Genomic DNA, 27,326 nt, shown 5'->3' on the forward strand with positions numbered 1-27,326 from the left:
TGGGCTCGGTTTTTCCCCACGGAACGATCCACCTTGCAGCAAATGTACCACCGTATAGAACGCATTATAGATAGTGGAATCCGAAAGCGACTCAATCAGCCACTGCTCATCCCAAGGCAGTTTCGTTCCCAGACCGTAGGTTCGAGAGCAAGCATACTCGTGGAGCCAGTCCAGACAGTTCTCGAAATTTCGGGCCACCTCTTCGTGATACAGCTCCATCGTTCTCAGATGGTCGGTTGTGGTCTTTTGCCAGGTAGGTTCACCATAGTTCAAATACCACTGATTACAAAGGGCCACAACGCAGACGTCTCCCGAACGGGACATGATCGTCTTCTCTGGCTCGAAGTAAACATCTGCCTCGTTACGATCTACTAGATACTTCTTCAGATCCTTCTTGACATCTTGAACTTTCTTGCCAGCGTGTTCCCCTACTAGCAAAATGCCATCATAGAATCCCTTCAAATACACCAGCTCCTTTGCTTCGATCAACTTATCACGATCGTTCTGACTCTGAATCTTAAACTGATCATATGCAGTAACAGCGCTCAAATTTCCCAAACCTGGAACTTCGATAATCGGAATAGGTTTAAATGGCAGCACCATCTCATCGGTTATTCCGTACTTTTCACGGAACGGTTGCTTCTTTTGCAAGTCCACCAAGGCCGCGTAATCGTCCGGTGAATCAGATGGAACCGAGGTGACCACACCGGTACCTTTGTCTTCCTTGATCGAAAGCATCGGAAGGGTGTAGATAACCTTATTCGGAGTCAAGGGAGCTGACAGCGCCAATCCCATAATTTCCTGACCAGTGAGTTCGGCCACTTCTTTAACCACCCCTTCGGTGGCCGTGAAGCCCTGATAAGCCATATTTCGAGCGGCTCGTCTAGTAGCAATCCACACCTCTCCGTTTCGAGTGGTTTCGAAAGCGATATACTTAATGTCCGGATGAACCCAGCAATTAGTTTGGCCGTACATAGTTTCCGGACGCAGGGTACCGCAGACCAAATAAACCGGAGCCTTTACCGAAGCCAATTTTGCTGGAAGCTTTCCGGTTACCTAAAAAAAATTCCACTTAGAACCATAATTGCTAAATTATTTAGCTTACTACCTTCATCTTAATGAGCGTATACTCCTGTGGTCCCACACCTTCGCCAGAGGAACGATCGTGATCCATACACGGTTGCCCGTCTTTGGGCGAGAAAATCGTGTGCCGCTTTCCATACATAATCTTGCCCCGTGTCTTCAGATGGTTAAACTGCCAACGGACGAAAGAATCGAAGTACGGGTTGGCATCGGTCGTTATGAAAGTTCGCCTCCAATCAATGTGACACCCGATCGACTTGAGATCTTGGATTGCCAACGGCGGAAAGTATTCCAACCAATGATCAGTATCAGCAAACTTTTTGATATCCTCATCCTGCAGTCCCAGACTTTGCATAATCTGCCACTGATATTTGGCACCGCCAGCCTTAGCCGTGGCCTTACTTTTCTTACCCTTGCTTTTATCCTTCGGGATCACGTCTTTCTCTTCCACCACAACTTCTTCCTCAATAACCGGAAAGACCGGAGGGCATCCGAACGTTTCCATCTCCCGTTTCAACTTATCCGCACATGCCTTAATCGGCATTCCGGTACAGTGGAACCCGAAAGGAAACAAAACTCTTTTACCCTTCAGGCGCTGATAGCGCACCCCAAACTCGGCCTTCGACAGGGAAAACGTATGTCCCAGATGCAGTCTACCATTCATGTACGGAAACGGAAACGTCACCATAAACTTCTCGTCCTCCGACTTTTTCGGACTGGTAGATGCATCGCTCTCGTGAATTTTCTGTTCCTCCCATCGAGCCTGCATATCCCGTTCGATCTTTTGCAGGTATTCCACCTTAAAAGTTCCCTTTCGTTCGGCCGCCTAAGAGAAAAAAACAGCATAATTTCCATATTGCAAACACATCACCTCGAATCGAAGTTGCATCATTTTTTCAATTACTCACCATGATCCTCAGTAGTTATAACAGACCGACTATGAGAAATCTCCAATCACGATTGAATAAAGACAACAAACTTCTTCACCTCCGTTATATCCGAAGAAATCTGAACAATTTTTGCATCCGCATGGGATTTCCAAAACCGACCGCAAAAGTGACCAAACCGGCGAACAAAACGACGAACGAAAAAACACGTCGATCGGTTTGTTGTGACATTTCAACCGTTCAATGAACTGTAATTTTGTTGCAGACTGGCTACACTGAAAAAAATACACAGCATTATTCACAGAAATTGGGAAGCGATTTTTTTTCGAAAATGTTTTGTTATAGTGCAGAAATATATTAGCGTGGCTTTAAGAATTTCAAAAAAAAAAAAGAAAAAGGTGTCTGGCTCCTTAAAGCCTAAAGGTATGAGCCGTTTCAAATAAAGAATTTACAAAAAAAAAAAAAAGAATTTCAAATACAATTTTTTTTAAAATTTTTTATTTGAAACACAAAATAAAATTGAACAAAATTTGCCAAAAAATGCCAAAAATTACAAAACAAAAATGTTAAAAAAAAAACAAACAAAAATGACAAAAGAGAAGATAATTACAAAAATAACAAAAATGACACAAATCAATGATGATATTTGAAAATTAAAATTCTCAATATATTGGAACAAATTGGACAAAGCTTGCATAAAATAAACATTTAAGCAATTTACTTTACATAAAATTAAAAGAAAAATTAGTTATTTGAGATCGAAAATTTACGAAAAATGTCGAATACATCAGATGATACATTTCTCATCTTCAACAGTTTGACTTTCGCTCATTCAAATGTTTGAATTGCAAAGAATTTATCAAATCTTTCAATAAATGACAAATTACAACCAAATTCCTCAAACTTCATTTATTTCCTCCTTCAGGATTTTTTTGAAAAATAAATGAGGGGTTATATAGTGGTGACAAAAGAAGAATTTGATATTTGTTCCCTCCTTATAGGCTTTTTTTGTAGTTTGTATAACTATTGTGAATTTTATCAATTTTGAAATTTTTTGTAACTTTAGATTTTTGGTTACTTGTGTAATTTTTGTAATTTTCATAATTTATTAAAAAATATTATTTTATTTTTGGTCATAAGAAGAATTTTTGAAATAGGTTTTTGTTTTTTTTTTGTTTTTTTTTTTAATCATTTTTGTCATTTTGGTCATTTTTGTAATTTTTTTGTTTTTTTTTTTTGTAATTTCTTTATTTGAAACGGCTCATACCTTTAGGCTTTAAGGAGCCAAACTCGTTTTGTTTGATTACAATTGTGTGCTTATATCTAGTTCACTTTTTGAAGAAAAGATAGAAAATAGATAGGGAAATGTGAAAATAAAAAGAATTATAGACGAAGATCAATAGCTTTTAGGAAAAGATATATTTCGAACATGTAGTCCAAGTCTATCACAGCCAGCACATCTCGCACTGGAACATAGGGTGGTTTTCCTCGGGCCCTAAGGGAGTCTATAAAATTCGTTCTGGCGACAAGATGGACCTCGCACGACCAAACAATATGCTCGATGTCATGGTAACCTTGGCCACAACCACATAGATTGCTGCCAGCAATATCAAAACGATAGAATACCGCGTCTAAGGAACAATGATTGGACATGAGACGGGAAAATATACGAATAAAATCCCGACTCAAGTTCAATCTATTAAACCATGGTTTAAGGCTTACCTTTGGGATAATCGAGTGAAACCACCGACCCTGCTCATCCTCGTCCCATTTGCGCTGCCAGTTGACAAGAGAGTTTCTTCGAGCCAAATAGTAAAATTCGCTGAAGACGATTTCACGTTGATACGTGTCGCCTTCCATCGCTCCCACCTTTGCCAGAGAGTCTGCCTTCTCATTGCCCACTATCAAGCAATGAGAGGGAACCCAAACAAAGGTGATGCTAAAGCGACGTTTTGATAAAGCACTCAAATTATTTCGTATCTTCTCGAGGAAGTACGGCGAGTGCTTTCCCGGTTTTATCGAATGGATTGCTTCAACAGAGCTCAGACTGTCCGTTACAATATAGTAGTGTCCATCTGGCCGTGATGCGATACTGTCCAAAGCCCAGTGAATAGCTGCTAACTCCGCTACATATACAGAGCATGGTGGCTGAAGACTGTGAGAGGCGCTAGATATTAATTTTTTTGTTTTTTAAACAGTTTTTTTTATTATAAAATTTATATCACGTTTGCAGTGTAACTTCTGTCACTTCTGTCAGTTGTTATTTTTTGTCATTTTTATAATTTTTGAAACCTTGTTGAACATAGTTTTTCTCAATTGCGTGGCTCATCACCACAAACTCGTTTAGTAGTTAAAAAGTCTCTGACGAGCATTTCAAGAGTTTAAGAAAAAAAAATAGCTAATTGATTCGTGGACGCAAAACTTCTCAGATCGACTCGCCTGTGAAAGAGCGTGCAATTTTTTTCGCCTGCTTTCCCAAGCTGTGCGGAGAAAGATAAATCGCACTGCAATCAAGAGTGAGACTGTCAACACATAAAAGTTAGCGAGAGCAATCTGATGAAGAGAATTTCCTTCTCCGGAAAAATCTATTGCGCATTGTGTTGAGGAGAAATGTAAGAGTTTCCTGATTTTTTAAATCTGGTCTTTAAAATGTCCTGAATTGTGCTGATTTAAAAAATATCTAAATCATATTTGAATTTGTAGTTCAATGTTAAGAACATCATACGATTATGTAATAAAACAGTTTATTCTCTTAAACTAGGGAGATAATCATAATATAATATCATACGTACTCTTTTAAAAGTACATGTACTCTTTTTCGATCGAGAAATGCGTACGCTTCTTTTTGTGAAATTTTACCAAATTTCCACTTTTTTTGTAAAAAAAAAGTTGATCAGAAAAACCAACGTATTTCTCATTTTATGAAGTTGTTTATGCAAAAATTACGAAAGGAATACAGCTTACAGTCAAATATTTAAACATTTTGTTTTAATCAACATGCATTTTTAGTCGTTACAAACACTGAGTGCAATGAACCCAACAAACATTTTTGCTGATTAAAAACGCCAATTCTCTGATCGTATGCTGTTTTGAGGTGCTGATTGCTGTTTCAGCTTTCTGGCTGAAGAAAGAAATATTTCAGCGCTGTTTCAGCGTATAAGGAAGTTTTATTTCAGCCAATAGATAGTAGGGGAAAATAAGCTGAAAAATAACTCGTTCAGCCTTTGTCCAACCATTTTTGACAGCTTCAAATTTGACAGCCGTCAGCTGTACAAGGGTAGCTTCGAAAGCGTCTTTCAGCAATATCAAACTTTTTGTTATTCATGACGAATCAAAATAATTATCTTTTGAATCGTCTAATGATTCGAAATTCCTCATTTTGCATGAAAAAATGGCCTTGCCGGGAAATTTACATTTTATTCTCGCAGCAATTTCAATTTCTTCATATGAAATTGACCTTGGTTGAGAAATATTTTGGTCGCTTAAGAGCGACACTTTTCTGCTCCTTCGCAGAATGCATGGTTGGTTCTGCCTTCTGCGGCATGAGACCAACAAGTCGTAGGTTCAAAGTTCGAGACAAGTTCAAATGAAGAAAAAATAACACGGGAGGGGAAAATTAGGTGGCAAACATCGGACATACATTGGTCAACATTCTTTTTGTTTTTTTTTGTTGCTCCGTCAATTGACGTTTCATGTGGCTTCATGTCATCTTCGCTGATTAATTTCTCCAGATCTCGATGTTTGAGGGCTGAACAGCAGCTTCTCTCTGAATTTGGGTTGCCTTCTTTCAGCAAGATAGCTGATTTAAAATTAGAACTAAACAATGTTTCAGCGGTTGTTCAGCAAAAAATGTTTGTTGGGAACGCCTTTGAGTATGCAAACAGTAATCAATATGCACACAATTCTCTCCCCCGACCACCTTGGGTGAGTCTGGTTCTATCGTACATTCTTTTGCATACCATCCGGGCGCAAAGCTCGATTAAAATATGGATCTTGTGTCAACCTGATGGCTGAAAAAAAGGGGGAAGATTCGGAGAAGAGAAACGCTTGATGTGTGTTGCCAATTTGTGATAACAATTTTAACAATTTTAAGCTGTTTTGTGCTGTTTTATTAATAATTAAGGCATTAATCTGTGATAATTTGACAAATTGATTATTTTAAATTGTGGTATTGTGAAAAAAAAACCTACTTAGATAAGTGGAATGAGCATAAACAAAGCTGCCCCCGTGAGGGCAGCTACTGAAAATGAAAAACATAACCTTACACCAATGCAGATCACTGTTGAAGAGGACATGGTAGATATAAACAAAAGCACGAATGATGCACAAGATTCAACGAAAAACGTAAGTCAACACGAACCATTACCTAAAAAAATATATCAAACATATCATTACTGCGATGGAGATAGCAGGCCATTCCGAGTAATTGTTGAAAACACTGATTTTGATAAACGAAAACAAATCAATAGACTACAAATAGGCATACTACTAAACCAAATGGGTTTTGACAAATGTATTGAGGACATTAAAAAAACAGGACGCAATAAAGCAACGGTTTATGTAGGGAACATGAGAGATGCTAACAGATTAGCTGACTGTCAAAATCTTCGTTTAAAGGGGTACAAAGCATACATTCCCAAAAAGTTTGTCACGGTTACGGGAATAATATCCGACATTCCGACGGAAATTGATGATAATGAAATCCTGGAAAACATAATCTGTGATATTAGAGTAGAATCAGTGTTCAGAATGACCAGAAAAACAGACGAAGGAAGGATTCCAACAAATAGAGTAGGATGTAGCTAATAGTTTATTCAATAATAAATAGTCCTTTGAAACGCTATCCGTTTACGATCAAGCTTGAGGTCTTTTGATGAGGCTATAAGAACCGTGTGGTCGTTGGTCGTTCTTTGAGATATGAGATCTCGTTGATCAGTTCAACTCGTCACACGCCACTGTTGCTGTGGATCCAGTCACGAACTGCAGACACTCGGGCGTACACTCCGGGGTAATTTGGCTGTGCGCAACCGATGCCCCACGATACGACACCGAGCAGTTTGCCCTCGGCCACCAGAGGACCACCGGAATCTCCCTGGCAGGCGTCCTTTCCGCCCATCTCGTATCCGGCGCACAGCATCTGATCGGTGATGCCTCCGTAGCTGGCGTACGCTTCGTCACATTTGGCGTGGTTGTAGGTGGGCACGTATGCGGCCCGGAGGCTGGAGCGAGCTTCCGTGGGGCTCTGCAATTAAGATAACAATATTAGGAGATCATATGAATTCGAAATATGTATTGCATTGTAGATATACATTGGATACTACATTGTACAGGTTTTCAAACCTGAGATTTAGAACCAAAAATGAAAAAAAAAAAAAATGCTGCTTAAGTTATAGAATAGAAGTGTTTTCTTATTAGTTGGTAAATCGCGGTTTACGGATTGTATCCCAAGGCACGGCGAGCCACCGCGTGAAAGTATGCTTTTATTTACAGATTTTGCAAAAAGACTGTACATTAGACTGAATCGATTTGGGGTCATTTTTAAATTTCTTAAACACTGGGGTCTAAAAAACTTCATTCTGGTTCAAAACTCATCCTTGATTTTTTTGCAGAATTTTTAAGTAACGTTTACATGAGTTAATTTGAACTTTAAGATGTGTATGGGAATTTTTTTTTGTATTGAAAAATCAACATAATTTTTGCTTCTTCTGTGAAACCAAGCATTTGTGTATGATTCGAAAACTCTAAGTATGTATTTGGATTGCCTATTGGGTGATTTGCCAGCGCCGAATACAGATGAAATTCAGATTTGAATAAAACAACTAATTGAGGGTTTATATTTTTTTAATAGTCTTTTATTTCGAAAATTTTGAACTAACTCGGTTAAAGCTAGCGATCGCTAATTAAAACCGCTAGATGTTGTGTAAATGTTATCGATGTATAATAAAGCGCTAATCGCTAATCGATAGTAGAAAGTTTTCTAAAGATGAGCAAAACACAAATTTTGCAGCCATCTTTAATTATAATATTGACTAGAAAAGTTGTTTAAGGATATCAATAGGGCAGATTTCGAACTTAATTTGTAATATTTTTTCTGTCCATATCAGTTGCTTCCGTCCACTTTTAGTTTTAGTTAGCGTATTTGGTGGAAAATAAAAGGAAAAACTTTTAAATGCAATACTTCAAAATATTTACCCGTTTATCATTTTTTTAAAACATCAGTTAATGCAAAGATTCTCTTTAGGTAGATGTTTTGTTTTGTCCGAAATAGTTTTTCATTTTTTTTTTTTGACATTATTACTCGAAATGTTGACTGATTAATTGACTTATTGTGTTCCGGAAATTTCAATTTTTCACAACTTTTTCATCTTTTTTATATTCAAAGCTTATGCTTCAGACATAAATTCAAGTGAAGACAATTAAAAAAGACGCTTATTCCTATGATTCCAGTCAAAATCGAGATCGAATAGCTTCTGAAATCAATCGTTAACGAAAATTTAAATACCTGATCCGATTCAAAATTTTAAATCTGAATGATGCCAAATTTATGATCTATAAGTCTCGCGTGAGCTTTCATTACGTCGAATGAAACAGAAACACCGAACCGAGAAAAACGCTTCTGAAATTTGAAGAGTGTTTTTCAAATCCTATTTTTATTCCTTCGCCGATAACCCTTCAAAAAATACGCAATATTCATGGAAACTAATTGTGTCAGATATTCCACATGATGAATTTATTTTTTTGCAATTTTTAGAGCTTTTTTTTAATCATATAGGAACATACGACATATTCAAACATAAATCGTTCATACGTCTGAACACATTCGTCGTTTGGAGGGGAAATTTGTTTTATTCGTCTCTTTTCTTTCGTCCTTTGATTCGTTCAACTTGCACATACGCCCAAATGTTTCTGATGTAAATACTATGGAAAATTTTCAATTTTCTCGGCGTAGAGGCTGTAATAAGTGGTGTAGCGGTAAATTGGTGAGTAAATGCATAATGAAATGTGTGAATCGGGTGCGACATCGATCAAACCAACTCGCTGCTGCTGATCAGCTTTCTGTTGCTGATCAGCTGGAGGGGAAATTTGTCTCATTCGTCCTTTGATTCGTTCAACTTGCACTTACGCCCAAATGTTTCTGAGGCAATTACCGGTAAATTTTCAATGAATCGGGTGATTGAGTGGCTAACAGCAGCAGGCTGCTGCCGACCAGCCTGCTGCTGTTAGTTGTTAGGTTTGCTGCTACTGCTGCTGTTCGGTTTCTTTTCCTTGCTGCATTATTGTACAGCGTTCGAAAGCCTTGAGTATCGATTCAAGAACGCCTGAAAACAAGAATCTGAAATAATATAGCCAGGTTGATATTCTGATTACCTCTTCCTGTATACACTGTTTGCTCATGGAATCCATAGCGAATGTGCTAGGTTTTTCTTCCTCTGCACATTCGCCGTTTGGAAGAAGGGACGTAAGCAACATTGAAATGGGCAAGCAAGGTTTTGTTTCATTCGTCATTTTGAAAGTCTTAAATTTTATACATTAAAAGGGTTTAAATTGATTGTGTTATCAATCATATAGGTAGATGGTGTTATAATGAAGCTTTTTTAGTGAATATCTCAGTTTTTCAAATTTTGTTTCATTCGACGTAATGAAAGCTCACGCGAGAAGTCTTTGGACAAACTAACACTTCAAAGAGGTAGCGTTCTCCAGTCAGCGGAACAAAAATTAGCGGAACTTTCTTATCCGCTAGCTGAAGAAAATTTAGCGAGAAAATAAATTTGCTAACCGAAAGTTAGCTGACTTATTAACGATTAGCGTTTTTGTGCACGACTCTGCTAACGTGTAACGTTAGCTTAAACCAAAACGAATCTTTGTAGACCCCAGGGTTAGAGAAATTAAAAAATGACCCTAAATCGACTCAGTCTACTGTACATTTCTCTAAACGACTCATTCCAGTTTCCTATGAATCACGTTGAAATTTATTTATTTTTCATATTTATGGAAACATTAGGTATTTAGCTCAGTTGATAAAACAATTATTTCCTAAACCGATTTCCATGAGTTCGAGCTCGAGTGAAAACATCGCTAAAAGTAAATCGGATAGGTTTTCAATACCAGGCTATTTATCAATTGAATCGTTGTGTATTATAAAATAGCTGACCCGGTGTGCTTTGCTACACTTTTTAGAATAAAAGAAATTTGTGGTGAAAAATAATTTGAATTTTTTATATTAGATCGTTTTTAATTGAAATTTCAAAATCTAGAAAAACCTTTTTTAATGAGAGTTTCTTAAAATTCGAAAAGTAATGGCAATAAAGATTGATTCTAATGCTGAAATTAGGGGCTTCATAAGTTCTCGACACTTTTTTATGATATTTTCAAACAAGCTCCCTCATTTTTGCTTACATTTATGAAATGAAATAATATGTTTAGCAGCTTGAAAAACATACACCTTTTCTGCTGCCATTTTCACCTATCTTTGCTGACGTTATGAACTGATTCTTAATAACTAAAATGGTAGCAAAACTCATAAAAAACATTATACGGTATTTTGTGACGAGTTTTCCATCAAAATATCAATTAATTGCGTAGTTTTTGAATTTAAAAATATGATCTTGAGTGGAACAATTCTTTTTTTTTTTTTTTTTTGTAAATTCTTTATTTGAAACGGCTCATACCTTTAGGCTTTAAGGAGCCAAACTCGTTTTGTTTGATAACAATTGTGTGCTTATATCTAGATCACTTTTAAAGAAAAAAGAAGATAGATAGGGAAATATGAAAATAAGAAGAAATTATAGACGAAGATCAATAGCTTTTAGGAAAAGATATATTTCGAACATGTAGTCCAAGTCTCTCACACCCAGCACATCTCTCACTGGAACATAGGGTGGTTTTCCTCGGGCCCGAAGGGAGTCTATCAAATTCGTTCTAGCGACAAGATGGACCTCGCACGACCAAACAATATGCTCGATGTCATGGTAACCTTGGCCGCAACTACACAAATTGCTGCTAGCAATATTCAAACGATAGAGTACCGCGTCTAAGGAATAATGATTGGACATGAGACGGGAAAATATACGAATAAAATCTCGACTCAGGTCCAATCTATTAAACCAGGGTTTGAGGCTTACCTTTGGGATAATCGAGTGGAGCCATCGACCCAACTCATCCTCGTCCCATTTGCGCTGCCAATTGACAAGAGAGTTCCTTCGAACTATGAAGTAAAATTCGTTGAAGACGATTTCACGGTGATATGTGTCGCCTTCCATCGCCCCCACCTTTGCCAGAGAGTCCGCCCTCTCATTACCCAATATCGAGCAATGTGAGGGGACCCAAACGAAGGTGATGGCAAAGCAACGTCTTGATAAAGCACTCAGAGTTTCCCGTATCTTCCCGAGGAAATACGGTGAGTGCTTTCCTGGTCTTATTGAACGGATTGCTTCAACAGAACTGAGGCTGTCCGTTATAATATAGTAGTGTCCTACTGGCCTTGAAACGACGCTGTCCAACGCCCAGTAAATGGCTCCTAATTCTGCGATGTATACCGAGCATGGTGGATGGAGGTTATATGAGGCAGTAGCTATTTCGTTAAAAACTCCAAATCCCGTTGATTCCTCTATAAGCGACCCATCTGTAAAGTACATTTTGTCAGCATCGACGTGTCTATATTTAGCATCGAAAATTCTTGGAATCAGAAGTGGACGATGTGAATCAGGGATTCCACGAATTTCTTGCTGCATAGACAAATCAAACTGGACAGAAGAGTTGTCGTAGTCTGGGATGTAAACACGAGTTGGAGAATATGAAGAAGGATTAACCTGCATGGACATGAAGACATGGTATATAGACATAAATCTGGTTTGAAGATTTTGCTCAAGAAGCCTTTCAAAATTTGCGGTCACCAATGGGTTCATGACCTCACACCTGATGAGGAACCGGAGTGATAACAAATTGAATCGATCTTTTAGTGGGAGTATGCCTGCCAAAACTTCAAGACTCATATTATGCGTAGAAGGCATACAGCCCAAAGCGATGCGGAGACAACGATATTGGATACGCTCGAGTTTGATGAGATGAGTTTTAGCAGCTGACTGGAAACAGAAGCTACCATATTCCATAACTGAGAGAATTGTTGTTTGATCTTGATTTCGATAACAAAAATATAAGTTTAAATTCTCAATTCTGTTCGAAATCGTAACCTTTCCAAGTTGTTTCTTCTCCATATTAATGAAATCTTAAAAATAATGTCTAAACCTCTGAGTCTCAAATATATCATGGATTCAGATTGATCCTTCTGTCAAAGTTTCTATGAATTCTAATCACAAATCCATATTTTGAATTTTTATACAATCAGTGATTTGGAATTTAATCTATTTGATTTTTCAAACAGATATTTTAATTTGTTGAATGAATTCTCAGTTTTCACTTGCGAATTTGTAATGTTAAACATTATAGAAGTTTGTTGGCGGTTTCTTGGTCGAAAATGTTAACCAATTTTAATGATATAAGATTCGTTGTGTGAATATTTTATTTTAATTTTTCAATATTTCAAAACAAAACAATTCCAAATATTTCAAACAGTCAAAAAAAATATTTTTAAAATACTTTTAATTCTTGACAGATTTGCTGTATTTCAGTGTATCTTGAAATTTAGGTATCGTCAAGAATAGATTCTTCCGATGATGCAGAAATATGCTGGGGTCCAATGAAAGTTTTGATAGCTATCTCGGATCTTCCGTAACAATAATAAATCTTACATAATAATAGGCATCTAACTTTGGCTTTGCTTCGCTGTATTTCGTTTTTCAACGAATCGATTTTTTGAACTCAAATTTTAGTTTTTTGACGTTATTTTGGTCATCACTTCATAGAACAAACCAAAACCAAAATTCTGATAAAGACTTAGAAACCAAAATCAACTTTTAGAACAGCCACGAACGTTTTAAAAATAATTGTAGAGTTATGAATTTGGCTTAGAATTAAAAAAGAAGATGTAGATGTAGTTGTTAGAAGATACATTAAAGTTCATGGAAGAAAATGCTTCTTTACCAAATAAAGTTTCTCCTTCAAATAAATACCTAAAAATTTTCATATAATACATGAAATTCTAAAATTAGACCAGCATTCGTCTCCCGGTATACAAAAATATTTTTTAACAAACTTGAAAATTTCGTTCACTGGAACTCATGTTCAAAATTAGAACGAAGAACTTGATTTTTTTTCATGGATTTGAAAAGGAACATTGAGAGATGGAATTCAATATTTGAAAAATTTAAAAACAAAATGTTTTAAGAAACAAATTTTATTGCACAAAACAATTATTATCAGTATTCAAAGCATTATTAAAATCTTCATCTGATGTTCATATTTTATCAGCAAATTGGTAAAATAGCAAAGCAAATTTATTTTTAAAATATTCAATTCAAGAAAAACAAACTCAATTTCATAATCTTAACAGTGAGGACGTTATTTGACGATTAAAAAATGCTCGGTTTTTATCCGATTAAATCAGAGATTCAATTTTAGCGGAAAACTTCCCGTGCCAGCGAAGAGAAATTTCTCCAGGATTCCAAATGCTATATCAGACTTTTATGAAGAACGTTAACTGATTTCTAAATCTCAACTTGGTTGCAAAATGACAAGATGCTGTTAATTTCTTCTGTAGTAGTTTTTTGGTTTCTTTTGGAATCCTGAGAAATATTATCTGAACTGAAGCAACTTATGTTGCGTCCGTTTACTCTAGAAAATTTCGAGGATTTTCAAAATTTTCACATATTAAGCTGAAGAGCCGCATGCGGCTCGCGAGCCGCAGGTTGCCGACCTATGACCTAGACCAATGTAATGGGGCCGCCGCTTCTGACGGCGGGTCGGCGGCCACCTCGGATTCGGGAGCTTCGGCGGCTTTGTGCCGCCTGAGCCCCTTCATCCTCGTTGGTTGCGGCTTTGCCGCAAAAGGATAAAGTTATGAAACCCCACTTTTTTGTAACAATTTCTTTTTTTTTTAAATAATTTCTTGTAAGGATAAATGTATTCTATTTTCTGGGAAATGGTTCTTCTGGCGAAAAAATTTCTGGTAAATGGTTCATTCTGGTGAAAAAATTTCTGGGAAATTTTTCTGGGGAATGGTTCGTCTGGGGAAATAAATTCTGGGGAATGGTTCTTTCTGGCGATTGTAATTCTGGGGATTTTTCATTCTGGGCAATGGTTTTCGGGTAAATGGAGTACAACCGAATATACTCTTGAAAAGCTTTAATTTTAGACAGAATACGCATTAGACTGAGAATCAGTGTTAAGAACAGAATTTCAGAATTCAGAATTTAAAATTGAAAATCGAAATTTACAATTAGTTACTTGGAACCAGCATCAGAGAGCAGAACTTGGAATGCATAATTCTCAATTCAGAATGCATAATTTGGAAGCCGACATCAGAGGTCAAATTTCGAAAATTTATCAAGAACTCGGATTCTGAATCAGAATTCATATTTCATATTTCATAATTCATATTTTCCTGTTTTTTCCTATCCTTTTTTGATTTAAAACTTTAAATATTTATTCCTGCATTTTTAATGTTCTGAATAACTAACACTTAATTTATTCTATTCAAATCATAAAAGCTTACCTGAGTAAGACCCCAGCCGGAAATTTTACACAGCGTATCATCCATATAGGATTCATCCTGTTCCGGAAGTGCGACCGGTTGAGCGTTTTTCGAAAGGGCTATGTTGTTTGCCAGCTCCAGTAGCGAATAATCGTAGTCGATTGTGCTATCGTCGTACTCCGGATGCTGTATAATTCTCTTGATTCTCATCAGCACACCACCCCGGGCATGTCTGCTGGAACCGACTCGGATTCGAAGGCTGAAAACGGTTCTTCCATCGGTACAGTGGGCTGCCGTTAGAATCCATTTTCTGGCGATGATCGATCCACCACAAATGTGACTTCCGAAAGATTGCAACGAAATTTGGTACGGAGCATCGGAAATGTCAATCTGGAAGCCTCCGACGATTCGTGGAGCTCCTGGCACTGAAGGAGTTGTTGGAGCAGTCTCGTAACGAGGGCGAGAGCGAGCGCGAACTTTTTTGGGATCCGGTAGAGCACTACAGCTCACAAGAAAAAGTGCGATGCACAAGAAAGAATAAAGACACCGGGCCATCTTTCCCCTTTGATAAGTACTAGAATCCTATTGCACTAAATCAATTATTCAAAACTAACAGGCACAATCACTCAAACTTGTGCTTTTATACTTGATATCAATAATCAAACCTCTTGTGCGAAATTGATAAATAAGAATTATCCTGTTTGATTTTCATCGTTGATTGTTCTTATCTTTGAAACATCGTTATCGTTTCGTAACAAATATCAATCGCGCGATTACTGTCTCTTACCGGATATAAGCGGTAAATCGATCAATCATCCAGGATCTTCCAATCAGTATCAGCTTGAAAAGCCTTAAACTTAGTATTCCAGCTAAATGACTCAGTTATTGACTAGTTATGGTTCACTATCATTTCGCGTGGGTTTAGTTTGCTGGCGCACGCTTTACAACCCTTCTAAACGAACGTTTGCGCCTACAATAAAACGAACTTTGCCAGTTATATCGAGTCGAACGACTCCAAACAAACTGAGACTCGGTTTTAACAATCCGCATTAGGTCTAGGGAAAATAACCAAATTAGCGGATCATGGGAAAGTGGTTTCCCGCTCATCAAATGTGTAACGCGGCGTTGTCTACACTCGTCGTAACGATTCTACTGTTCACTTGATGCCCAGGCTAATGTCTGCCATTAGAACGAATTATGCATACGACTGCCTTGCAGCTTCCACACCGTCTCTTCGTCTAGAACCTATAGGTACCGGGAATCACTAAAGCGAGGATTTCGACGATTTCCGCAGACTTATGGTAATTGTTATTTGTTTCCCACGTGCAGGGAATAAAAATGAATTGATATGTAATCAGAGTGAAAATTTATTTATATGGAGTGTTTACAACAAACTTGTTTACCAAATATATCACGGAAACAAAAGTGAAGCAGTAGATATCTTTTAAAGCAAATAAACTTTCATGTCAATGCGTTAAATATATCACCTGAAGTGAGCTGGTACCATCGGTTCTAGATCGCGGATCTAATATTATCTCCCAATCTCTATCGAAAGCATAGAAAATTTGAAATCTGGAGCTATTACGAAAAAATAAATTTTGACCAAAAATCGACTTTCTTGGACTGCAATTCTTGTCCTTATTTTAAGACAATGAGTGTCATTTAACTCTACTACTTTAACTATTTTTTTGTTATTTTTAACATTTAAATAGCTTTATTTTATTTGTTTTTGTTCCAAACTCGATGTTACTTGTATTCTATTTTTTTGCCTTTCTGTGGTACGCTCAGTAGTTTTCTGTAATAAAAACATAAGTAAATTATGTTTATATTAGTGTCGCTAAATAAGTTGATCACTTAAAAAAAAAATAGAATAAAAGATAAGTTGTTGATCCATAATCTCCAGAGCATGGGTTGTGAAGATTTTCTACCAAAAAGCCTAATTTTGAATCCAGCGAACAGCAGGAAATGAACATATTTCTTTATGAAAATTTCGCATCATGTTCATTTAAGTTTCATAAGAAGTCAGGTCCGGCGTGGATGTCAAAATTTTGTGCAAAACTGCTCGGGTATTTTCGTATTATAAATCTGTATGTATGTATGTATGTATGTATCCACCTTGGGTTTGCGGCAGCGCCGCGGTTATGGCCAAGAAAATAACCCACGCGTCCATCTTGGCTATCACGCAACACAGCCATAGCACCTCAATGAGACTTTTAAGGGAATGGAATCGTAAGCAGAGGCACTTACGGTATCCAGGGTTGTAAGGAGGAAAAGTCTCGAGAAACTATAACCATATTGTTGACTAACCAAGATAGCATGCAAACTATAATCCCGCCCCCAAGGCTTCCGAAAAAAGAGTGCGTCCTTGATTTACAAGAAGTAATCAAATATGATCTTTTTCACAACCATGCCAAATTCCCTTGACATAAATTGAGAAAAGTCCGATATTCGAAACAGGTAACAAGCACATACTGCTACCCGCTCCTTTTGCAAAACAAGGTTACCCTGATGCCCCTACCCTAGTTGTTTATATTTGTAATAATGAAAACATGAACGATAGAGCAATAATATATTATAATTAAATACAATTTACGTTATATAATATGGTATGATAATATGATATAATGTAATATGATGCAATACAATACAATATAATTTAATATGATGATGATAATGTTAATGATAATAAAATAATATAAAATATATGTATTACAATGTTATCTAAATAATATATGATATCATTCTTGGAGATTTTGATAATGCTGGAAATCTGCTAAATGATATAATTAACCATATTAAAATGCCTAGGTTTTCAAACATGTCAAAGAAAATAAAAAATTGAATTATATTCAAATTATTAGAAAAATAATTTAAAAACTACTATCTGATTAACAAGAATGAAGAATATCGAATGGGTGATGTTATGTTTGAATAATAAGCATTTTAATGCTGCTGTACTGATACTGAAATTGTAAATGATTTAGAAGACTCATGAAGATAATGCTCTTGAAATATTTAGAAAACGAAGAATAAATTCAGAATCTTATATCAAATTGTAAATAATTCACAGGATTCATTTGATGCAAAAGATGGATATCAGCAATTAAATAATTTTTTCCTGAAATATGAAATTCAAAATTAAAACCCAAAATAGCTACTACATATATGAAGATTATTTTCTCTTCCACAGCAGACCTTGCAATTCGATAACCTAAAATGTTTAGCTTCTTGAGAGGAAAAATGTTTTTGAGAGATTTTCCATTTGTGCTTTCTCACAAAATATGATAATTAAAAATATTGAGAGTGTAGTATAACACCATGATATTATTTCTGGTTATAAATTACTATAGTATAAAAATATGTTGAATAATGAGATACTAAATATAGTTAATTTTAATGATGTATTAAAACAGGTTCACCAAATATCCTGAAAAAAGAATTATTATAAATAAATTTTCAGATAGTATGTATTTGTTTCCAGCCTGAGTATTTACGTTGTCATTATTCTCCTGTAAATAATAATTTAAATAATTAAATACTTAAGTGCTGGTCGAAGGGAATGAAAGCTGAAATATACCTTATCTATCCCCGTATGTAAACAACTGAGCTGAAAAGGTAAAAAATTGTCATTTATTTAGATCAAATTGTACTGGATGCTGGAGGCTAATTCAATACTGAAATTTATTATTCAAATATTTATGGATCTGATATTTAAAATTAATATAATTTTCATATAATTTTTGTTATGACCTGTAAATAAAAACATTTTTTAGAAAAGACTTAAATAAAACTTCTATTTTCCATTGATCCGTTAGAAATTAACTGCAAAAAATACATATTCTCTTAAAGGTTATAATAAATTTATTAGCTTGAATCCAACCCAAAAGTCTGAAAATAATAAAGGTGGATATAACAATATATTGTTGTATGATATTTATAAAGTAATGTTAAAGAATTCGATACAATATAAAATAATATTTGTAGTAGTACAATAATATACAATATAATTCGCATTCGCAGTCGCCTAAAACTTCGGTTGACGCTACGCAACAACTCTCCGTTTTATGAGACTGTAGTCAATCGGAATTGCAACATCTATTCTATTACGAGATTCTGGTACAATTCCTGACATATAATTCCAATAGAGATTAGGTGAAGAATGTTCAAGTTGCAGGTATTGAAAAGAATGTCCAATTGTAAATTATTTCTTTTAAGAAGGCAATTTGAAAATTTAGAAAAGAATCATCAAGTGGAATTTATAGTTTAATCTTAATTTGAGGGGAAAATGATATTTTAAACTAAAAACAATGATATCGACAAAAGTTCAAGATTAAAACCTGGGACAGCTTCACTGCAACTAAACCAAATTAATTTTACTTCAATCTTATCAAACTCTGTGTGACAGCAAAAGTAAATGAAATTGATTATTACATTTCAAATTTGTCTTATATTGATTTTTGGCGATTTGAAATTGGTGAAAATTAAATTAGGAAAATGAACTTAAATTGTGTAATGTTTTGGAATATTATAATAACATATTATTTACTAGTGGAAGAAAAAGTTGATTTCTGGTATCACTGCTTGTAGCAAGTGTCGAAACGATCGATGAACGTGGGTCAATTTTTGATTTCATCGACCCAAAGCTCGTTGGTCAACCAAGCTTGGGTTTTCAACTTTTGAAAGCGTCCGGTTCAAAAGCTTACCGAAAAAGGAAACGAGCCTTCAAACTGTCACATGGTAGTCAAATTTAAGATGATCCTTATCAAAGTTAAATATAAATAAAAGAAGTATACTTATCTTTAACTTTTCATTCGATTTTCACCATCAAGCAATCCAGAATTAAATTTATCGATAATCATATCGATGTTTTCATGACGATAACTGTGTAGAGCTTTTGCATTTGTTGTTTACATAAGCACCACCTGGTTTTCAATTTAGTAAGCTTTATTGAAAAGCTCTCTTCTTTCACGAAATCGATCAAAAAACAAGAGCCAGGCATTCATTCAGCCAAATTTCACATGCCCTGTCCCAAACACTTATTTGAAAAATAACCCTTCTTCTTCTTTACCCAATCACTGCATTTCTACTCCACATCTCCACATCACATCATATCACATGTAAAACATGTTGGGACTTTTCGGACACATTTCATCGACTAGATTACGACCATCACAACCCATAACCCACACATACAGAGAGCGAAAAAACATCAATTTCGTGCTGCTGATTTTCTTTCCCCGAACGAATTATGAAGAAAACAACCAATAAGAAATTTTTTTTCATAGCACTAATTTCCATGATTTTTTCGAAAATATGCACTCTTTCACGGGATTTCAGTTATCACAAACGCGATCAATTGTTTTCTCGATAATTATGTTATAAAACACTGAATTAGCTTTTCTTTAAACCTTGAAAACGAACGAATTTACGCACCGAGGAAAGAACGCGTGATTAGCAATCAGAGTTGCCAACCGATCTGTGGGTATTTTCGTATTATAAATCTGAGCAAAAAGCTCATGTGAGTTATTATATTTAAATGTTGATATGGGGGTCGATTTTTTAGAGTTATAACTATCGCAACAAACAATATTGGAGATTTGGAAACTTTAAATACGATTTGAACGCCGCACATAGGAGTACTCTATAGAAAAATTTGGCCAAAACCCGTTTTTCTTTTTAAAATGATTAAAAGTCCAAGGAATATTTAAAGGAGGTAGTGCCGAGGCAGCCTTGCTTTAGTATTAGTACCGCCTGTGACGTCACTGTTGCCAATAATCTGTGAATTTATATGGAAATTTTTCCTTTTTTATTAGCAATTACCAAAATTTGAAGATTTTTTCAACTTTGAAGGCACACAGTTCTAGAAATATTATTGTCTACAAGACTGATACTTAAAAAGTTAAAAGTAGTAGTTGTTTTGCTTTAATTCAGACGATCGAAGTTGCTGAGGTATCCTAACTCAAATTGACAAAACTTGATAATTAGTTCAAAATTTTGCTTATAAATGTTGAAATCAGTTAGGTTTGAATCGTTGATAAAATAAAATAACCAAAAATAGTATTTTTCGAATCCAACCACAATCTTTTATTTGAATTTAGTAAACCAAAGTTGCAATGGTTTTATTGGGGTTAATTGTTCTAAATTAGAAATTCATATGGTACACCATGTTAGATTCAAATCATGACGATGAGGTGCACTGCCATAAACTACCAATCAGACCTTTTGAAAGGGGAAAATTATTATTTTTGCTCGTTTCACATAGAGCATGACTGTGCATTCAATAACAAATTCAAGAATAATACACACTGCAGTCTATTAAACACAAAAAAACCTCATAGCACAATCAACTAGTAAGCTTACAACATAATCCGAATCAAATTGGATTTTAATTTAGTTCTTTAATGTGTTTAACTTTGAAATTTTGGGTTCTACCAGTATAAACCTTCGACAGCTTGGCAACAGTGACGTCACGAAAAAAATCCAATATGGCTCTCGGCACTACCTTCTTTCAATATTCCTTGTTAAAAGTCTACTTTTCGTTGTTTTTAAGTATACACAACCCATTTTTAACCAAAATTTCAAATTTCATAATTTTTGTCTTTTCGGGTCATTCGCTGCACCCTTATAAAAAGTTTGTTTTTAAGCAAATTCGAAGCAAACCAGCCGATCAACTATCAGAAATTATGAAAAATATATTTTTTTAAACAAACAAATCAAACCCAATAAAAAAAAGTATGTATAACACAAAGTAAATGCATGGCATGCTCGCTATCTGGAACAAAATTAGGGTCAAAATAAGCTTAAATTTTTAAATTTCAAAATTGAAAATAGCTCGAGTTCGCAAGTATGCGCAAGATTTTTCTTTTGGACATGTTTAAGGAAGTAAGAAGCAATCGTGTGATACGGGAAATTTTTCCCGGCGGAGCCCGGAAGATAAACTTAATCACTAATTTGTGAAAAACTAATACAAGTTTTTTCGAAAATATTGCACTATTTTGTTTAGCTTCTCTACGACATGTGTTTATCAAGAAATAATCGCAATTTCAGTCACAACTCATTGGTCATATTAAAATCGAAGATTTGTAGAAGAAATTTTGTTGATAGTCTCCGTATAATGCGTATTACGCAGCCTGTGATTGTACGTGATTATGCCAAATTTTGGAAAACAAAATTTATAATTTTGATACATCAATGTTACGAGTTATGCCATTACGAACTCACTACATCGATGGTTCAAAATCGACAATACTCATATGTAACAACTATCTAAAAACCGAAAAACCTAAAAAAAAATGGATTTTTTTCAATTTTAATTTCGAGGTTTTGGCCAGGATTTGGGGTAAAATACTCCTGTGTGCGCCGCTGATGGATTTCGATGAAAAATATGTGATTTTTTATCTTTCACTTGATTATTGTATACGAATATTTCCTGGATTTTTACTTATTTTTTTATTTTGTTTCAATTATAGTCGTTTTACCATCATTATGGCTTTCGCGACTTTATCAACGTTACCGTTGGCGGATCGTTATGGAAAAACTTATCCGGTACAACTGTGTTCGATGTTCACTCTTGAGTTCGAACTCGCGGATATCTGCTCAGTAGACAACAGACTTGCCAACTGAGATATATCACAAGCCCTTGGATTTTTACGATTTACCCGGTTATTGCCAGATTTTGGATTGTAAAATTTAAAATTATATGCCAGGAATCGGCCAGAAAAAACTATTCCGAAATTCAACAAACAATCTGAAATGCTTGCCATTCATAAAATTTTTACGCTTCTTTGAAATTTATTAAAAGAGCACTTTATTAATAACCAAAAAGACAATTAAATGACGCTTATATTAAAAGTAAATGCAGGCTTTGGATTAAGTGGAATTGTGGGTTAATCAGCCTCAAGATAAAATTTTATCTCATACAAGTTTTTTTTTAAATAAATATCTACCTATGTGCTTCATTGCCTAAGAAAAAATGTCTTCTCAATACATAATATAGATAGGCAATCCAAATTTCTTCAAACACCTCAGCAAACATTTAAGAAAGTTAATCGTCAGAACAACAGAATAACTAATAACCAAAATAGCCAAAAATGACAAAAATGACAAAAATGACAAAAATGACAAAAATGACAAAAATGACAAAAATGACAAAAATGACAAAAATGACAAAAATGACAAAAATGACAAAAATGATAAAAATGACAAAAATGACAAAAATGACAAAAATGACAAAAATGACAAAAATGACAAAAATGACAAAAATGACAAAAATGACAAAAATGACAAAAATGACAAAAATGACAAAAATGACAAAAATGACAAAAATGACAAAAATGACAAAAATGACAAAAATGACAAAAATGACAAAAATGACAAAAATGACAAAAATGACAAAAATGACAAAAATGACAAAAATGACAAAATTGACAAAATTGACAAAATTGACAAAATTGACAAAATTGACAAAATTGACAAAATTGACAAAACTGACAAAATTGACAAAATTGACAAATTGACAAAAGTTGTAAATTTTGTCAATTTTGTCAATTTTGCCAATTTAGTCAATTTTGTCAATTTTGTCAATTTTGTCAATTTTGTCAATTTTGTCAATTTTGTCAATTTTGTCAATTTTGTCAATTTTGTCAATTTTGTCAATTTTGTAAATTTTGTCAATTTTGTCAATTTTGTCAATTTTGTCAATTTTGTCAATTTTGTCAATTTTGTCAATTTTGTCAATTTTGTCAATTTTGTCAATTTTGTCAATTTTGTCAATTTTGTCAATTTTGTCAATTTTGTCAATTTTGTCAATTTTGTCAATTTTGTCAATTTTGTCAATTTTGTCAATTTTGTCAATTTTGTCAATTTTGTCAATTTTGTCAATTTTGTCAATTTTGTCAATTTTGTCAATTTTGTCAATTTTGTCAATTTTGTCAATTTTGTCAATTTTGTCAATTTTGTCAATTTTGTAAATTTTGTCAATTTTGTCAATTTTGTCAATTTTGTCAATTTTGTCAATTTTGTCAATTTTGTCAATTTTGTCAATTTTGTCAATTTTGTCAATTTTGTCAATTTTGTCAATTTTGTCAATTTTGTCAATTTTGTCAATTTTGTCAATTTTGTCAATTTTGTCAATTTTGTCAATTTTGTCAATTTTGTCAATTTTGTCAATTTTGTCAATTTTGTCAATTTTGTCAATTTTGTCAATTTTGTCAATTTTGTCAATTTTGTCAATTTTGTCAATTTTGTCAATTTTGTCAATTTTGTCAATTTTGTCAATTTTGTCAATTTTGTCAATTTTGTCAATTTTGTCAATTTTGTCAATTTTGTCAATTTTGTCAATTTTGTCAATTTTGTCAATTTTGTCAATTTTGTCAATTTTGTCAATTTTGTCAATTTTGTCAATTTTGTCAATTTTGTCAATTTTGTCAATTTTGTCAATTTTGTCAATTTTGTCAATTTTGTCAATTTTGTCAATTTTGTCAATTTTGTCAATTTTGTCAATTTTGTCAATTTTGTCAATTTTGTCAATTTTGTCAATTTTGTGAATTTTGTCAATTTTGTCAATTTTGTCAATTTTGTCAATTTTGTCAATTTTGTCAATTTTGTCAATTTTGTCAATTTTGTCAATTTTGTCAATTTTGTCAATTTTGTCAATTTTGTCAATTTTGTCAATTTTGTCAATTTTGTCAATTTTGTCAATTTTGTCAATTTTGTCAATTTTGTCAATTTTGTCAATTTTGTCAATTTTGTCAATTTTGTCAATTTTGTCAATTTTGTCAATTTTGTCAATTTTGTCAATTTTGTCAATTTTGTCAATTTTGTCAATTTTGTCAATTTTGTCAATTTTGTCAATTTTGTCAATTTTGTGAATTTTGTGAATTATGTCAATTTTGTCAATTTTGTCAATTTTGTCAATTTTGTCAATTTTGTCAATTTTGTCAATTTTGTCAATTTTGTCAATTTTGTCAATTTTGTCAATTTTGTCAATTTTGTCAATTTTGTCAATTTTGTCAATTTTGTCAATTTTGTCAATTTTGTCAATTTTGTCAATTTTGTCAATTTTGTCAATTTTGTCAATTTTGTCAATTTTGTCAATTTTGTCAATTTTGTCAATTTTGTCAATTTTGTCAATTTTGTCAATTTTGTCAATTTTGTCAATTTTGTCAATTTTGTCAATTTTGTCAATTTTGTAAATTTTGTAAATTTTGTCAATTTTGTCAATTTTGTCAATTTTGTCAATTTTGTCAATTTTGTCAATTTTGTCAATTTTGTCAATTTTGTCAATTTTGTCAATTTTGTCAATTTTGTCAATTTTGTCAATTTTGTCAATTTTGTCAATTTTGTCAATTTTGTCAATTTTGTCAATTTTGTCAATTTTGTCAATTTTGTCAATTTTGTCAATTTTGTCAATTTTGTCAATTTTGTCAATTTTGTCAATTTTGTCAATTTTGTCAATTTTGTCAATTTTGTCAATTTTGTCAATTTTGTCAATTTTGTCAATTTTGTCAATTTTGTCAATTTTGTCAATTTTGTCAATTTTGTCAATTTTGTCAATTTTGACAATTTTGTCAATTTTGTCAATTTTGTCAATTTTGTCAATTTTGTCAATTTTGTCAATTTTGTCAATTTTGTCAATTTTGTCAATTTTGTCAATTTTGTCAATTTTGTCAATTTTGTCAATTTTGTCAATTTTGTCAATTTTGTCAATTTTGTCAATTTTGTCAAATTTGTCAATTTTGTCAATTTTGTCAATTTTGTCAATTTCGTCAGTTTTGTCAATTTTGTCAATTTTGTCAATTTTGTCAATTTTGTCAATTTTGTCAATTTTGTCAATTTTGTCAGTTTTGTCAATTTTGTCAATTTTGTCAATTTTGTCAATTTTGTCAATTTTGTCAATTTTGTCAATTTTGTCAATTTTGTCAATTTTGTCAATTTTGTCAATTTTGTCAATTTTGTCAATTTTGTCAATTTTGTCAATTTTGTCAATTTTGTCAATTTTGTCAATTTTGTCAATTTTGTCAATTTTGTCAATTTTGTCAATTTTATCAATTTTGTCAATTTTGTCAATTTTGTCAATTTTGTTAATTTTGTTAATTTTGTCAATTTTGTCAATTTTGTCAATTTTGTCAATTTTGTCAATTTTGTCAATTTTGTCAATTTTGTCAATTTTGTCAATTTTGTCAATTTTGTCAATTTTGTCAATTTTGTCAATTTTGTCAATTTTGTCAATTTTGTCAATTTTGTCATTTTGTCAATTTTGTCAATTTTGTCAATTTTGTCAATTTTGTCAATTTTGTCAATTTTGTCAATTTTGTCAATTTTGTCAATTTTGTCAATTTTGTCAATTTTGTCAATTTTGTCAATTTTGTCAATTTTGTCAATTTTGTCAATTTTGTCAATTTTGTCAATTTTGTCAATTTTGTCAATTTTGTCAATTTTCTCAATTTTGTCAATTTTGTCAATTTTGTCAATTTTGTCAATTTTGTTTATTTTGTCAATTTTGTCGATTTTGTTAATTTTGCCAATCTTGTGAATTTTGTCAATTTTGTCAATTTTGTCAATTTTGTAAATTTTGTCAATTGTGTCACTTTTGTCTATTTTGTTCATTTTGTCAATTGTGTCAATGGTGTCAATTTTTCGAATTTTGTGAATTTTGTCAATTTTGTCAATTTTGTCAATTTAATCAGTTTTGTGAATTTTGACCATTTTGTTAATTTTGTCAATTTAGTCAGTTTTGTGAATTTTGTCAATTTTGTCAATTTTGTTAATTTTGTTAATTTTGTTTGTTTTGTTAATTTTGTTTATTTTGTTAATTTTGTTTATTTTGTTAATTTACTCAATATCGTCAATATTGTAAATAGTGAATATTTTGCCAATTTTTCAATTTTGTCAATTTTGTCAATTTTGTCAATTTTGTTAATATTGTCAATTTTGTCAATTTTGTCAATTTTGTTAATATTGTCAATTTTGTCAATTTTGCCAATTTTGTCAATTTTGCAAATTTTGTCAATTTCGTAATTTTATAAATTTTGTTCATTTTTCAAATTGTGTGTTATTTTTTAAATTTTCCAATTTTATTATTTATGTCAATGTTCTTATTTGTTTGAATCAACGTTTTTCTTCTACGAAAGTTCATTGTTTTGATGTATTTAATTTAATCAGATTTTAAACTTATATGTAAAAAAATCAAAGAAATTTCTGGAAATCTTGTCATCTAAAATGGAAAAACTAAGAATTTTTCGTTCTTATATTGAATTATAAGCTGGATTGTGATATAAAAAAGTTTTAAAACAACTCGTAAACAAATAATAATTTATTTCGCATTTTCGATATGTACATAATATAGTTTTTTCCATAATTTCTCGCCTCTTCAAATTTAAAACGGTCAAACAAAGAAATTCGTATATGCAATATTTACACGAGTGCTAGCAACTAATCAAACTTTTTTTTTCTTCTAAAAGGCACATGTTTTTGCATCTTAGGCTATGTAGTGTAGATAGGAAAGTAAATTTAAAAAAATGCACGAAATCTCGCAGACGATGAAAGAGTTAGGAATGCGTTTTCGCTCGTGCGCATTTTTAGTCGTGATTATGGCCAAAATGGAGTGGACTGGGGCGGTGCTTCCGGCTTTTCCGGGCAAAAAGTTCCGATAGCGAATCCTGATGCTGCTTGTGGCTGATGTAGCCGAGTGATCCGGAACCCAGCGCCACTCCGTTGGGACCGTGGATGTATCCGATTGAGCCGGATCCGAGAGCGACTGGGCCATG

The 27,326-nt window shown here is 33.4% G+C and overlaps 2 protein-coding genes across 2 annotated transcripts; both read right to left on the reverse strand.

The window, feature by feature from the left end:
- Positions 1 to 3: 3 nt before the first annotated feature.
- Positions 4 to 2,200, reverse strand: LOC129760188 (leucine--tRNA ligase, cytoplasmic-like; the record flags this gene model as incomplete). Its single annotated transcript, XM_055757789.1, has 3 exons — positions 1,992 to 2,200; positions 1,109 to 1,909; positions 4 to 1,056 (listed from the first exon to the last, which is right to left on the reverse strand). Coding segments are annotated over exons 1-3 (1,857 nt in total), but the record flags the coding sequence as incomplete, so codon positions are not given.
- Positions 2,201 to 6,772: 4,572 nt separating this feature from the next.
- Positions 6,773 to 15,577, reverse strand: LOC129760187 (trypsin-1-like). Its single transcript, XM_055757788.1, has 2 exons — positions 14,581 to 15,577; positions 6,773 to 7,212 (listed from the first exon to the last, which is right to left on the reverse strand). The coding sequence occupies exons 1-2, from the start codon at positions 15,112 to 15,114 to the stop codon at positions 6,916 to 6,918; spliced, it is 831 nt and encodes a 276-aa protein (XP_055613763.1). The 5' UTR covers positions 15,115 to 15,577; the 3' UTR covers positions 6,773 to 6,915.
- Between the last annotated feature and the right edge of the window lie 11,749 nt (positions 15,578 to 27,326).

The sequence above is a fragment of the Uranotaenia lowii genome, unplaced genomic scaffold (genome assembly GCF_029784155.1).
Source record: "Uranotaenia lowii strain MFRU-FL unplaced genomic scaffold, ASM2978415v1 HiC_scaffold_493, whole genome shotgun sequence".
In the NCBI taxonomy this organism is placed as follows: domain Eukaryota; kingdom Metazoa; phylum Arthropoda; class Insecta; order Diptera; family Culicidae; genus Uranotaenia; species Uranotaenia lowii.

Bases quoted from the DNA above. Each gene is read 5' to 3' on its own strand.
- LOC129760187 (XM_055757788.1), bottom strand. From the start codon at position 15,114: ATGGCCCGGTGTCTTTATTCTTTCTTGTGCATCGCACTTTTTCTTGTG. The intron at 7,213-14,580 runs GTAAGCTTTTAT...TCTTAATTGCAG, and splicing joins CCGGCTGGGGTCTTACTCAG to AGCCCCACGGAAGCTCGCTC.